We start from the raw sequence: 13218 nt of genomic DNA on the forward strand, positions 1-13218 counted from the left end.
CTGCGCTGAGCTTCCCAGACAGCCTGGCCAGGGCGCTGCGGGCGCCTGTTGCTTGGCCCACCCAGCTGGGATCAGCGCAGAACAAAGAGCTGCAGCCACGGCTGCAAGCGCAGAGGACGTGTGCACGCTGTGTGCTTGTCAGTCAGGTATTTCCACATCCCTGTCACAAGGGCCTTTATTAATGGCCAGATCTCTGAGGAGTTGCCCTCCTCCTGCACAAGGCTGCTGCCACAGGCTTTCCAGTTCCAGCTTCCACTGCTACATGCCGACTTTCTGGGGGCAGCCTGCCCGCTCCCCCTCGCACATGGTAACTTCTCAGACAGTGCTTAACCCTAAAAAGTCATTGCACTAAAAATGTTCCCCGGCTGGACTGGCGTGAGTAATGCACTGTGCAACCTTCTCGTTAGCTGTTGTCACCAGAGGGCTCTGGTTATTGCTAGGGGAAAGAGAAGGGGGCTTCCCTGTGTCTTTCTTTCCTCTGACCAGGATATTAGGGGTTGAACTTCCTGGGTCAGAAGCAGCTGCTGCTGCCTCCATTGTGAGCCAGGAGTTCGGACTGAGCAGCTGCTGATCCCCCAGCGGGGTCTGTGCCCAGGACAGACCTTAATTAAAGCTCCCTCTGTGCCCAGCCCAGGGGCGCCGGTGACTGGAAGTAGCTCTGTAGGGCAGCCCCAGGCTCTACCAACACCAGCTCCTAAGGTGGAGGCTCCAGGTAATGGAGAGAGACCTTGGGGAAAACACTGGGGATGGGCAAGGCAGTGGCTCTGCGCACACAGCCCCGTCTCAGTCATCTCTGTTCTCCAGGGCGCTGCGAGTCCCGGTGCTGCTGCCAGCACTGATGCACGCTGCTGCTCCCAGCAGCACTAGCACGAGGCAGTCCACATAGGGGAGCAGGACCCTGCTCAAGCGCCCCAGCCAGGACAGAGGGGAGAGGGTGAAAAAGAGGAAAAGGGAGAGGCTGGAAGGGGAAGCGGGGGCAGTAAGTGTGGAAAGAGGTTACCAACTCCAAGCTTTGCCCAGACTAACTTCTTGCGTCTCTCCATACATCATGATTAAAGCTATCTCTTTAAAAATAATGTCATCAATATTTCTTTTTGACTAATCACGGATCTTATTGTAGTCTGAGGAGCAGGGAGAGGAATGGCCAGCTCCTGCCCTTGCCGCTGAGAGAAATGGCCTGCTTTCAGGCAGTAGTGTAACTGGGGGTGCCTTTGGGCAGTAGCTAAACGGGGGGGGAGTAGGGGGGCCAAGTGGGGCACCAGCCTTGGGCACTGACTTGGAGGGGTCACTGGAATTGCAGCCCCCCCCAGCTGCCGGGGGTAGCAGGAGCCCTGCACCACAGCCGTAGCAGCCGGGTCAGGGACAGCAAGCACGCCACTGAAGCAGCTGATCTGCAGCAGCCGGGGGCAGACAGACAGCGATGGGGCAGCAACTGCTGGGGTCTTTGAGACCCTGGGACAGGTAAGACTGGCCACCCTGGCCACCCCCCTGCTCTCCCGTGTTTGGCACCCCCACCCTCCAGCAGGTGTTTTGCCCAGAGCAGAAAACTTCTTAGTTACACCTCTGCCTTCAGGGACAGCGTCTGGGGTAAATCCCTTGAGGAGGCTTCTTTAGTCTTGTTCTTCATGGCTGATATTTTACATACCCGAAAGTGGGCAGGATGTTCTGTAGAAAAAGTAAGATACGTTTCCTGCCTTAAAGAGCTTCTAGTCTCAGGGCTGGATCCTCTGTATAATTGCACCTACTTTACAAAGAAAGTCACGCTTAGCTGTATACAGCGACTGCTTCCCCTGTCTGCTCACATGCTGCACAAGAGTTCATGACTTTGTGAAGTACAAGGCAGTGGGGACTGAAGGATTGGGACTGCGGCTGTAGGTGAAGTTACCTACGGATGTTTGTAGGACTGATGCATAAATTAAGACCTGACCTCAGGGGAGAATTACAACAGAAATCTTGACTGGCTGCAGAGCTCTCGAGGTAACTATGAGGTTAGTTGGCTGCTAAGCGAGGTGTGGGAGCATTTTAATGACTCTGTCAGATTAGTCTGTTTTCACACTAGGCATTTTAAATAGGGAAGGAAACCATTTTCCATAGGTGCCAAGGTCCTAGTGAAATTCCTGGGAGATGTAGTTGTTCAGCACCTTTATATACTAGGTGCAGGGCATATTAAAAAATTGTGAGTCATTTACGATTCATGAAAGGTGAAGGAACAGTTAATGTAGTCTGACTCCCCTGCACAACACAGGCCATAGAATATCGCTTAGTAAAATTAATACATGCAGTCCATTCACTTGTGATGGAAATACAGAATTTTCTTTTTTAAAGAAATGAAATCTGTATTTAATTTAAAGCCATTTAAATAATGGAGAATCCACCACATTGTTAAGCTGCTCCTCCATTTGATTATTCTTGTTGCCAAAAATTATGCCACAATTCCAACTCAAGCTTTTCTGGTCACATATTTCAGGCATTGGCTTCTCTATGCTTTTGGGTAAAAAGCCATCTAACAATATAGACTCCTTTATGCTTTTTGTCTGATGAGCAAAAAGTCCTCAAATTCTATATAGAGGGCTTTTTACCCAACAGAGAAAAAAAGCATAAAGAAACCAGTGCCAGAATGTGATCATCCAAGCTCAAACTGGAGTTGTGGCACATTTTTCAGCAACAAGAATAATCAAATATCGGGTAAAAAAAATCCTCTACTCTATAATACTGTCTCATTAGATGCTTCCTAGTTCACTTCACCAGACACAGAGGATGACTTATGTTTGGCTTCTCCCCTTACCTCAGCAGGTGCTAGGACTGCGAGTGATAACCAAGCAAACCCTTGTCTTTGAGAAACTGCCAGAAATGTCTCCAAAACGATCCAAAGGGAACGTGTCTCAGAACACAGAGCAAGGGAAAAACCTGAAGAGTCAGGGCAGATTAGACGCACAGCAGCAAAACCACCCGGAGGAGAGAGAGAGTAAAGCAGCTCACCGCGGGAGAGGCGTAAGGAAACGCAAAGACACCATCGTCCGCCAGAGGACACATTCAGGAGAAAAGCCAAACATCTGCATCGAGTGTGGGAAAAGCTTCACCCAGAGCTCTGACCTCCTGAACCATCGGAGGATCCACACTGGGGAGAAGCCCTACAAATGCATTGACTGTGGGAAGAGCTTCCGCGTGAGCTCAAACCTCATCCGACACCAGAGAACCCACACGGGGGAGAAACTTCTCATCTGCTCCGACTGCGGGGAAAGCTTCACCAGCAAGGCCACCCTGACCCAGCACCAGTGTATCCACACAAGAGACAAGCCCTGTAAATGCATTGACTGCGGGAAGACCTTCAGCCGGAGCTCCCAGCAGAAGAGACCGCTGAAGAGCCCTCCTGGGAAGAAGCAGAGTAAATACTCTCATCAGGAAAGCCCTACCGTCAAGAAGGTCAAAGAAACCAAAGCATCCAAGAAGAAGACCCCTACCATCGAGTTCCCCAACACATGCGCAGAGTGCTGGCAGACCTTCAGCCAGAACTCAGACCTGGTCAAGCACATGCGCATCCACACGGGCGAGAAGCCCTATGAGTGCACTCACTGCGGGAAGTGCTTCAATGTGAGCTCAAACCTGATCAGGCACCAGCGAATTCACACGGGAGAGAAACCGTACACGTGCTCTGACTGCGGGAAGAGCTTCACCGACAAATCCACCCTGACACAGCATCACCGCATCCACACGGGCGAGAAACCCTATGAGTGCATTTACTGTGGGAAGAGCTTCAGCCGCAGCTCCCACCACAAGAGACACCAGAGGACCCACACGGGAGAAAACCCCTTGCCCTTCCTGCCTTTATGGCCGTACCCTACTCAGGCATGTTAGGTGTGGATTTAAGATGAAAACCTTCACTTCAGCAGTGTGAGGGGGCAAGAGGTGGGCAGCAGAGGAGATGGGAGTTGTGAGCTTATGGCATCTGCTTGTGGGGATTAACAGGGTCATGAGTACTGGGAGGGAGCTGTATGGCTTTTAGCAGTGATTATTAGGGTCAGGGGTAGGCTCGTAGGAGAGATGGCTGTATTAGTGGGGTGGGTAAGCAGAACTGACTAGAGATTAGGAATGGTATCGGTGGGAGGGTCAGTAGGTGGTAGGATAAGGCAAGTATGTGTGCGTGTGTATGTCTTGTTACATTTTTTAATACTGGCCTATGTGGAATGAATTGTAGGTTTCTTTCCATTTCCAGTAGGACATGTGTTTATGCCCTCAGAAACACAGTAAAACTAAAGCTTACTGGCTTTGCTATGGAAAGTCTCAGCAGAGCATCCAAGGGATGAACGAGCCCTGGAGACTGAGCTGCCCTCTTGAGGAGGCCCTTCATGAAAGGACCGACGCACAGTTTTGGTGCTGTGGATACTAAGGGGCTCTCTTCACCAGCAGCATATTCACGTCTGTTTTGCTCTCCAAAGGGAAACAAGGGCTGCTCCCCCTGTGCTGTTGGAACAGGGGATTATCCTTTTAATATTCTAATGTATAATTAACCCCTTCAATTACTAACCTTCTCTTCCTCTTTCTGTGCTGTAATAGGAAAGACCATGCTAGCCCCTCTGGGGTGCATGGGAACTTGACTATGCACACTGTAGAATAAGTAGCAATTAACAACATGTTTAAACTAAATAAGCACTTTTGGTTTTTTACTCTTGTGGTTCTTATTGTCTCTGGGCTCCAGTCTCTTTCCTCTTTCTCTTCCCAGATTTCACTGGTTCAGGGAACTTGTTGCACCGCCAGCAGAATTCAGATGAGCCCAAGAGTTCACTCGGAGCTGGTATAACTCCTGCTCCCATCCCAAGACAAGTAGAGAAACCCATTTCTCTTGTACCAACAGCAGCAGCTATCCCCTTTTTCTGGATTTTTTTTACCTACAAAGGAGGGAGTCTGGGATAATGGAGACCAAATCTATACCACTTTCTCTTTTAAAGGGAGCAATTTTAGAATCCTTCAAACACCTAAATCGGATGCTACCCTTGCGCATACTGGTCTGTTGCTGGTGTGCCTGTAATCAGTAGCTATTCAGGAAAATCACTCTGCTTAATTATTGCTAATTTTTAATGATTTTTTTTAAAGAGATCACCACTGAATCAGCACAACCATTTGCTCATCCTGTTCCCTTTCTCAGTATATTTATGTGTTGCCTAGATGCCCACTGAGGTTGGCTTATTCTAAGGTCATCTATAGCCCAGTAACTTTAGGCTTTGACTTTCCCTAAAATAAACATGTGTGCAGGACTGGGCAGTGGCATTTGGATTAGGGAAAAAGAAAGGGTTAAGTTGGATTTGAGACGCAATTGGCAGAGGTCTTCCTGGAAAAGCTGACTCCAGTACTCCAACATTATTATCAGGACTTGTTGTCGATTGGCAGTAAGCAAACTGTTTTAATTCTTCCTCTTATTAAAGCACTCTTTGGTAAAGATAAGGTGATCAGAGCCAGGTTTTGCAAAGGATGCAGGTACTTTGCCTAGCTCACGAATAAAATTCAGAAGATTAAGTTAGGCATCTAGATTCACTACATGAGGACCCAAAATAACCAGCATGCTAAGCAGGGATCTGGCAAAGGCTAGGACAAGGGTGTGCTTGAAATTCTCCCCACAAGTGTTGCAGGGAGGGGAACCCCTGTTCATTCAGGATACAAAGCCTTAGGCCCTCTCCTGAAGGCAGGCACCTGTACTTGTTCTTTTAAAGAACTGACAAGGCCGAGAAGGCCTCACTCGTTAAAACATAGCTGGAGGGTGTAGTGTCCCCCTTTTATATACTAGTCTTTATATAATAGTGGTTAGAGTACGTGCCTGGTAAATGGAAGACCTGGGTTCACTTTCAACCCCTGCTGTATAACCAGTTTGCAGAAAGGCATTCTCCAGTCCTCCTGTTGAATCTGTGCTATAGTACTGCAAAGAAGGGAAGATTCACTGGGCCAGAGAGAAAGCACAAAAGAAGAATCATCTGAGGCTTGGTGGTTAGGGCATGTACCTGGGAGATGGGAGCCCTGGGGACCACTCCCTTCTTCCGGGGCTGTTCTGGTATTTTACATGATTCAGGCATGCAATAAAGACCAAAAACATTCCTGCAGAGTTTAGGGGCCTTCAGGTGACCACAAAGTTGAGGTTTTCAAAATTGCAGTTTGGAACTTAGGTGCCTAAATTCCACCCAATTCCCACTTGAGATGCCAAAGTCCTTTTTTTGGGGATCTGGTCCTCTCTCTTTCCTATGCAAATCTCAGTTTGGGACTATCCAAATCTGCCCCTCTAAGAGCCCCATTATAGGATCAAGTGGATGTGAGATTCTTCTTGGGTGCCTGCCCTAAGCTGTTGTGGCTTTCTGAATACTGGAATTATTCTACCCCAGAGGTACGTAATAGTGAAGTGTTTTAAGTCTCCCAAGTGATGTCTGACTGAATAGTTGGATGCTACAATAATGTCAACGTGCAACAATAGTGACTGTCCAGCATTAAGAATGGTATCTCATGATCCAGAATTTAAGAAATTCAGACTTATTCTCTGGCAAAGGATGAATTATCCTTTCCATTTTGGGCTAGGTTTACAAAATGCTCTGTACCCAGCAGCTCCCATTTTATTTAGTAGAGGAGTGATGTGGAGTGGGAGTAGCTGAATGGTCTTGAAAATCCAGCCTGTACAACCTGAAGAGGTGAAAATTCACGGCAAGGTACACAAACAAGTTATTGGGGCACCAGCTGGTGTGCGATTTTGGAGCATATCAGGTACTGTGTGATAACTGCCAGCATATGTGCTCTTTTCCAATGGTATGTGTGAGTTTGCTCACATTCGCTGTGGTAAGAATGTGCACGTTGATAAACATGCCAGATCCTATTCGACTTATTAGGCATCTAAGTGTGAGCCTACTCTGCCTTGCTCAAGTCCCTGAAAAAATGTTAGCGTGCATACTTGTATAGCATATCATCTTAGCCTTAAGACTAAGTCACAAAAAACAGTGAGCAGCAGGAGGACACACCCAATTTTAACATTAGCTCTTTTCTAGGATCTTGGGTGGAATAGGACCATACTTAGGGGCCTAAATCCATTTAGAGCATCTGATAGAGCAGCAGGGGGCCAAGCTCCCTGCCACTCTGATCCCCGTCCTGACTAATCTGCTGCTCTGCTTGCTGCACCCTACTCTTGTACTCCTTGCCTGATTATCACTGCTGCTTTCTGCTGCTAGCACTGTGCTCCCTGCCCAATCTGTTCTGTTATCTGCTTCCTGCCCACATAGCTGCTGTGCTGCCTGCCCCTCTCTGATCTGCTGGGTGCCATGCACAGTGGCTGTCCCTGCCACTTGTAGCACTCATGGCGCTGGCTGGCCGTCCCTGTAACAGAAGGATCTAATCTTTACTGTGGAGTAGCTGACAAGCTGCACGCTCACTTTCTAGCTTCTGGTTTGTGATATCTTGTTTGTGCAGCCAAGCCTTCAATCATCCCTGGGTAAAGAACATGCATTTTCTTAACACTTAAACACTGCATTTAAAGGCCAAATTTAAAGACTTTAAAAGTCAATTACTTTGTGTAGTCTTCTTTTCTCTCTCATGTGATAAGTAAGTATTCATTGATCAACACCAGAGCCACCTCTGAAGCTAAAAGCTGAATTTGCAGCTTGAGCTAAAATGCTAGCTTTGGATAGGAGCAACTTATTTCCTGTGTGGAGCAAGCACAGGGAGTCAGTCACCTGTCACACATGATACCCTTTGGTTACACTTTAACTTGCCCTTTTGTGTATTTCCAGTGAATAGTCCCCTTTCCTTCTGTGCCATTTCTCTTCCCCTCTACACACACTGGACTTTCTGCCCATCTCTCCCCTACCACTTTTGGCATTTTTGTCAACCAAGAATACAACCAAGGTCCAAGAATTGGACATCATACACAGGGAGCTGGGCTTAATGAAGATACAAGCCCTGCACAGAAATGAATGGCAGCAATGTACCGTTCTCCGTGTCTTCAGAGGGCATCTGAAATAAAAAAAGGAATGGTGTGATCTGAAACTCAGTGTAAACTCTTTCTGTAAGTATTTACTAACATCTATCACATATCTCCCAAAGAGCTGAACTGTAAAGGAGCTGGGGTGGGATTCTGGGAAAGTATGGGCTAAATCCTATTTCACGTCATGTACCTGAACAACATGTACGTAGCATATAAATGCAGGTTCTGTTACTCAGAGTTGGTGATTACCATTGCCTGTGCTAGCTTATTGAGTTGGCTTAGTAGGACTACCCTCTGACCAGACAACTGGAGAGAGGAACAGAATTACACAGGAATCTGTAGAGGTCCTAAAATTTTAGTCAAGCAAAAAACTAGACTAGCAGGTATGAGATACCAGAGTACAAGGGGGACTTTTCACACTTTTCACAATAGGTCAATTGCCTAGTGCAGGGGTATCAAACTCATCCTGTGCCCTGGGCCAGATTGGGCTCATGGCATGGAGCAGCAGCAGGACCATTGGTGGCTGTGGCAGGGCCAGCTGTGGTGGTGGTGGGACTGGTGGAACTACTAGTGGCTGCGGTGCGACTGGTGATGGTAGGACAAGTAGCTGCAAGCTGCTTGCCACAGGAGTGGTGTTGGGCCTAACAGCTGTTAGGTAAGCAGGGATGCATTAACATAGCCATCACTTTCTCCTGCCGCGGAGGGCTCCATCCACTAGGGCCCAGGGTCTTGGATTCCATGGCAGGCTGCACCCACTGCTGGCCCTATCCCCAACTTCCACAGACTGCTGGTAGCATGGTGGGCGAGTTGAAGTGACTGCAGGCTAGATCTGGCTCACAGGTCATATGTTGGACACCCCTGGCCTAGCGTTTATAGCACTTATGCAAAGAGCGGGACATGCTCAAATCTGCATCTCGTGCTCCCCAGTGAAGCCCGCTGACCATCAGACCAGGGACCTCTCCAGCTCAGCTCTTGAAGATGTGTCTTTCATTTAATAGTAATTTGGGAAAATGGTTAAGCAGCATTGAGAGAGCTTCTACCTGACTGAAAGCCAAGACACCAGGCTAGGACCTTGGGTCACCTTCCCTACAGATTAGCATTCATCTCACTAAATGACACACTCTTTGATTTGTATTCTTTTTTCTTGCCCTACAAATCTTCCTCCCATGGCTGTCTAGTGGGTAAGCCTCACTGGTTAACAAAACAAAACATCAGTTGCTACTTCTAGCTGCTGTTCCTACCTTTCCAAAAAAGCAATTATTCATTCTTGGCCTAGTCTAGTATTAATGGCTTGATAAACAGATTCTTATTCTACTTTCTCATGCTACTGCTTGTAATTTAAATGGAAGCTTATTAATTACTGATTATATATATCATCTTAAGCACATGTCATTCATAACTGGACTTTTGCTAGGTCCATAGTCTGCACTAGTCAGTGTGGTCAGTCAGTAGCCTACATATGCCACTTAAGCACATAAAGTGAAATAGGATGTTGGCCACGTAGGCCTTGAGTGATGCCATTTTTTTGAACGGACACCATGAGCTGCAAGTGAAATGAGCACAGAGGCAACCTAAACAGCTGTTGAAGGCAAAACAAAATGTAGATAGCTGTAAAATGTAGAAAAACAAGATAAACTAGAGAAGCAAAACAAGCCCGAGGATGGCTCAGTAGGTGAGAAGTAAGTTAAAAGGAAACAGGATAAGGGAGACGGATCGAAATAACCAAAAGGAAAAGGTAATTTGGGAGAATCTATAGCATGACCATATATTGCATATACAGAAGAGGGCTGTAAAAAGGATATAAAAGCTGTCTGCTCCCCCATCTGTAGCCTGATCATTTGTAGAGTTTAGATTGTGGCTGTATGGGATTGTTGGGATGGGGGCGATCCTGCTGCAGCCCTACTTCTCTATAACTCCATGAGGCTCTCTACAACTCGGGCAGACATTGATGTATTATTCTGGGGCTGTGTTTTCCTTTAACTATGCAAACTAAATACTGATGACTTTGATGAAAACTGAAATCCTGATAGAGCTTGATCAATTTATGGAGAAGAGTATGAGGATAGGAGTGTACTTGGAGTAGAAATCAGAAAAAAAAAAAATATATATATATATATATATGCATATGCTGTTTCAAATATTTGCCATTCATGAAAGGTGTCAGGGAATAAAGACCCCAAGGTCACGGTGGGCTGAGGGTTCATATACAGAACAGGCGGGATTAGCGGCGAGGAGTCTGAGCGGTACGGGACTCGTGCGGTTTCAAAAATAGTTGAATTTTATTTACTTACACTTCTGTAGCGTAGGTAGGAAGTTTGCTTTAGTTACAGTGCTAACAAAATGAACAACAGAGGGGCCTGTTGGCCCACGGGGTTCCAGAGTGAGCCCTTGCTATCTACCCCGCGAGGGATAGGGGCGGCTGCCCACTCCTTAAGTCCCAGGGCTGGTCAACAGCTCATTAAGGGCTCCGAACAACAAAACCGTAACACGTTGTGACGCCAGTCCGAAGTGGAATCAGTGCCGAAGTTGATAGATAACGACGCTGAGGTCAGTGCCGGGTACAATGAGGTAAAGCCGTGATCTCAGTAAGTCGGGTTGATCGAAATCGTGGGCAGGGTCAGTGCCAGAACCAGTCCGGTAGCCAAAAGATCAAGATAGGAAATGACAGGTTGAACACGCACACACGTGCGCGTGCACACACACGCACGCATGCACACACACACACTCTCTTATAAGAATTTAGTGGCCAATGAGGCTGCTCGCTTCATAGAAATTTCTAGTCCAATTACATCACGCAGCATGTGCGTTACATCAGATTACCTCATGCTCTGAGTAAACTGAGCGTGTGCCTTATGGCAGTCTTGCTTGACAAGCCTCGGGTCGAGCAGGGGCCCATGCTGGGCGTGCAGTGGAATTTTCCGCTTGCTGGGCTCGTCTGCGCATGTTCAGATCTAACTCTCTGTGTTATCAGCATACGTACAAAATTTTGCTCTGACAAAAGGAAGCCAATCTACTGCATGGGCTGTTGATACATGTGGAAAGTGCTTAGAAATCCAAATCTAAAAACAGAGGTTGGATTTCTCCAAGGAAGCTCTGAAGCCTTTTATCTTGGGATCCTATAGGCAACCCTGTTGTCCTATGTTAGGTACCTGTGAAGTATCTAAATTAGCACTTTGGCAAGGACAAAAGCAGCAAATTTGAGTTAATTGCCATTCAAACTGCCTGTATAAACAACTCTCCTCCATTCCCCCACCCTGAAAGTTGACCCTACTGTCCAACTTCCTGTGCATTCCCATTTGTGGATTCGTGGATTCCCGTTTGTAATTTAAACCACCCCAGATTAAATCCAACCCGTTTTTTAGCCCAGTGCTTCAGAGCTTCAGCTAGTTGTATCCAGGGGCCAGTAAGAAAGAACTTCCCTGCCTTTGCCAAAATGATTATTTGAATTCAAGGGTTTTTCCCACTTTTGTCTTTCAGCCTGTGCTGGGAGGCTAATTCCAGTGTGTTAGTGCCCACTGAATAACCTTTCAGGTTTGTGACTGATGCCTCTTGATCATGTACTTAAACCGACTGCCAGAGGGAAGAATTTCACCCCAGGTTATACTGACATCGACTCTTTTTTCTTTTTTTTGACTTCTGGTGTAACGGGGGCATGATGCATTTCTTGGGATTAGATGATGGTCTTTACCAAACACATTCCCTTCCACTGCAATGTCCAAAGTGTAAGAGGCCTTGACAGCACATTTATCTCTGCTGCTGTCTCTCTGTGGCATTGCTGCATGTTGTGGATGTATGTGCCAGAGTGCATGTAGATAGATGCTTTTTGGACAGAGGTTTATTACACCAGTGTTTATGAATGCAAAGAACTGGGCTCCATGGCCTAGGAGGTCCCTTGCAGTCCCATCTTTCCATGACTCAAAGAGCAGAGGCCAAAGGCATGGGTGGGTATTTGCTTTCAACTGAACTGTGTGTGTATGTGTGTGTGTGTGTGTGTGTGTGTTGTTTCAAATGTTTGGCATTCACAAAAGGAAGCCAATTTGCTGCGTGGGTTGTTGCAGAAATTCCCTGTTTTTTCTAGCTCTATCCCTATCCTCTTTCCCATTAACAGCCAATCATCCAGAGCGTCTCACTGCTTGTGAGCACAGAAAGCCAGGGCAGAAAATAGTTTTCTAGTTATTTACTGAATGTGCATATAAAATTCCTCCAGCTTTTGCCCCCCTTTTTTTTTGTCTATTAAGTGTAGGTAATTTCTGGTTTGAAGGTGACCAGTTGTCCTGAGTCCATGACTGAGGGAACTGCAGGGAAGGTATAGCGACTTAAATCTCCCTTCAGTCAGCTATCTCCTCCATATTTGGGAATCAAATTATTTTGCTCCTTTTACACTAATAAAATTCCCCAGCCCTTATGCTTTGTTTCTAATGGCTGAAAGAAACTCCCCGCAGCTATTTTCCTTTTCTCTCCCTTTTATCAAGTCCTTCAGATGTCTATCTCTCTTTTTTAGTCCTAGTGTTGAATATTGATATATAACTCCATCGGATTTTGCCTCTTAGCTCTTTTTTTTTTGTCAGCAAATGGAATCTCATCACATTCGGTTATCTACTGTTTAATTATGGAACAGCGGTACCTTTCATTGCAGGAAGTTGCTCTTCTCTGAAGGGAAACTACCACTGGGTTCCCCCGTCACTGGGTGCGTCTACATGTTCATTTATGTGCAGCAGTTATGGCGCATTTAATTTAGCCTTTGTATAATCAAGTACTAAATAAATGCAGTAACCAGAATGACTGCGCAGTAGTGCCAACAAATGCCTCTTTGGTGACACTAGGGCACAGTAGCTTAATCAGGGCTGTCCCTAGGGGTGTGTGAATCAGGGCCACCCCACGCCCTGCCTTTTGGGGGGCCCCGTGGACAGTGCCATATAGGCCCCGCCGCAGCCGCTATGTGCCGCTACTGCCAAGTGCCACCGGCTCTGCTGCTGCCACCACCACTGCGTGCTGCCAGCTCCGGCCACTCACCACCTGCCCGCCCCTGCTCCGCCGGCTCTGGCTGTTTGCCACCCTCGGCCCCACACAGGCTGACATACCCCAAGTCCTGCGCACCGCTAGGAATGGCTCTGAGCTTAATAATACTGCACAGTAACGTATTAGCACTGTCCGTGCTGTGACGTGCTGTTGCTCACTACTATTAGGCTACTGCACAGTTAGCGTCTCATGTAAATGCGCCTGGTAGGCAATAATCAGCTGCCATTTCCCCACCGCTGCAGCACTTCAGG

The 13218-nt window shown here is 47.1% G+C and overlaps 1 protein-coding gene across 4 annotated transcripts; it reads left to right on the forward strand.

Annotated features, from left to right (window-relative positions):
• Positions 1-510: 510 nt before the first annotated feature.
• Positions 511-8263, forward strand: LOC149852552 (uncharacterized). 4 transcript variants are annotated; one of them, XM_090030112.1, is made up of 3 exons: positions 511-712; positions 1301-1461; positions 2794-8263. In XM_090030112.1, exon 3 carries the CDS (start codon positions 2851-2853, stop codon positions 3853-3855), a length of 1005 nt encoding a protein of 334 aa, XP_089886238.1. In that variant the 5' UTR covers positions 511-712; positions 1301-1461; positions 2794-2850; the 3' UTR covers positions 3856-8263. The 4 variants fall into 4 exon arrangements, with proteins under 4 accessions (XP_089886238.1, XP_089886237.1, XP_089886236.1 ...); XM_090030110.1 differs by having other exon boundaries at positions 512-712; positions 2791-8263; XM_090030111.1 differs by lacking the exon at positions 1301-1461.
• The last annotated feature ends 4955 nt before the right edge of the window (positions 8264-13218 follow it).

This window comes from Crocodylus siamensis, chromosome 15, assembly GCF_052110815.1.
Source record: "Crocodylus siamensis isolate JL-2025a chromosome 15, ASM5211081v1, whole genome shotgun sequence".
Classification (NCBI taxonomy): Eukaryota; Metazoa; Chordata; order Crocodylia; family Crocodylidae; genus Crocodylus; species Crocodylus siamensis.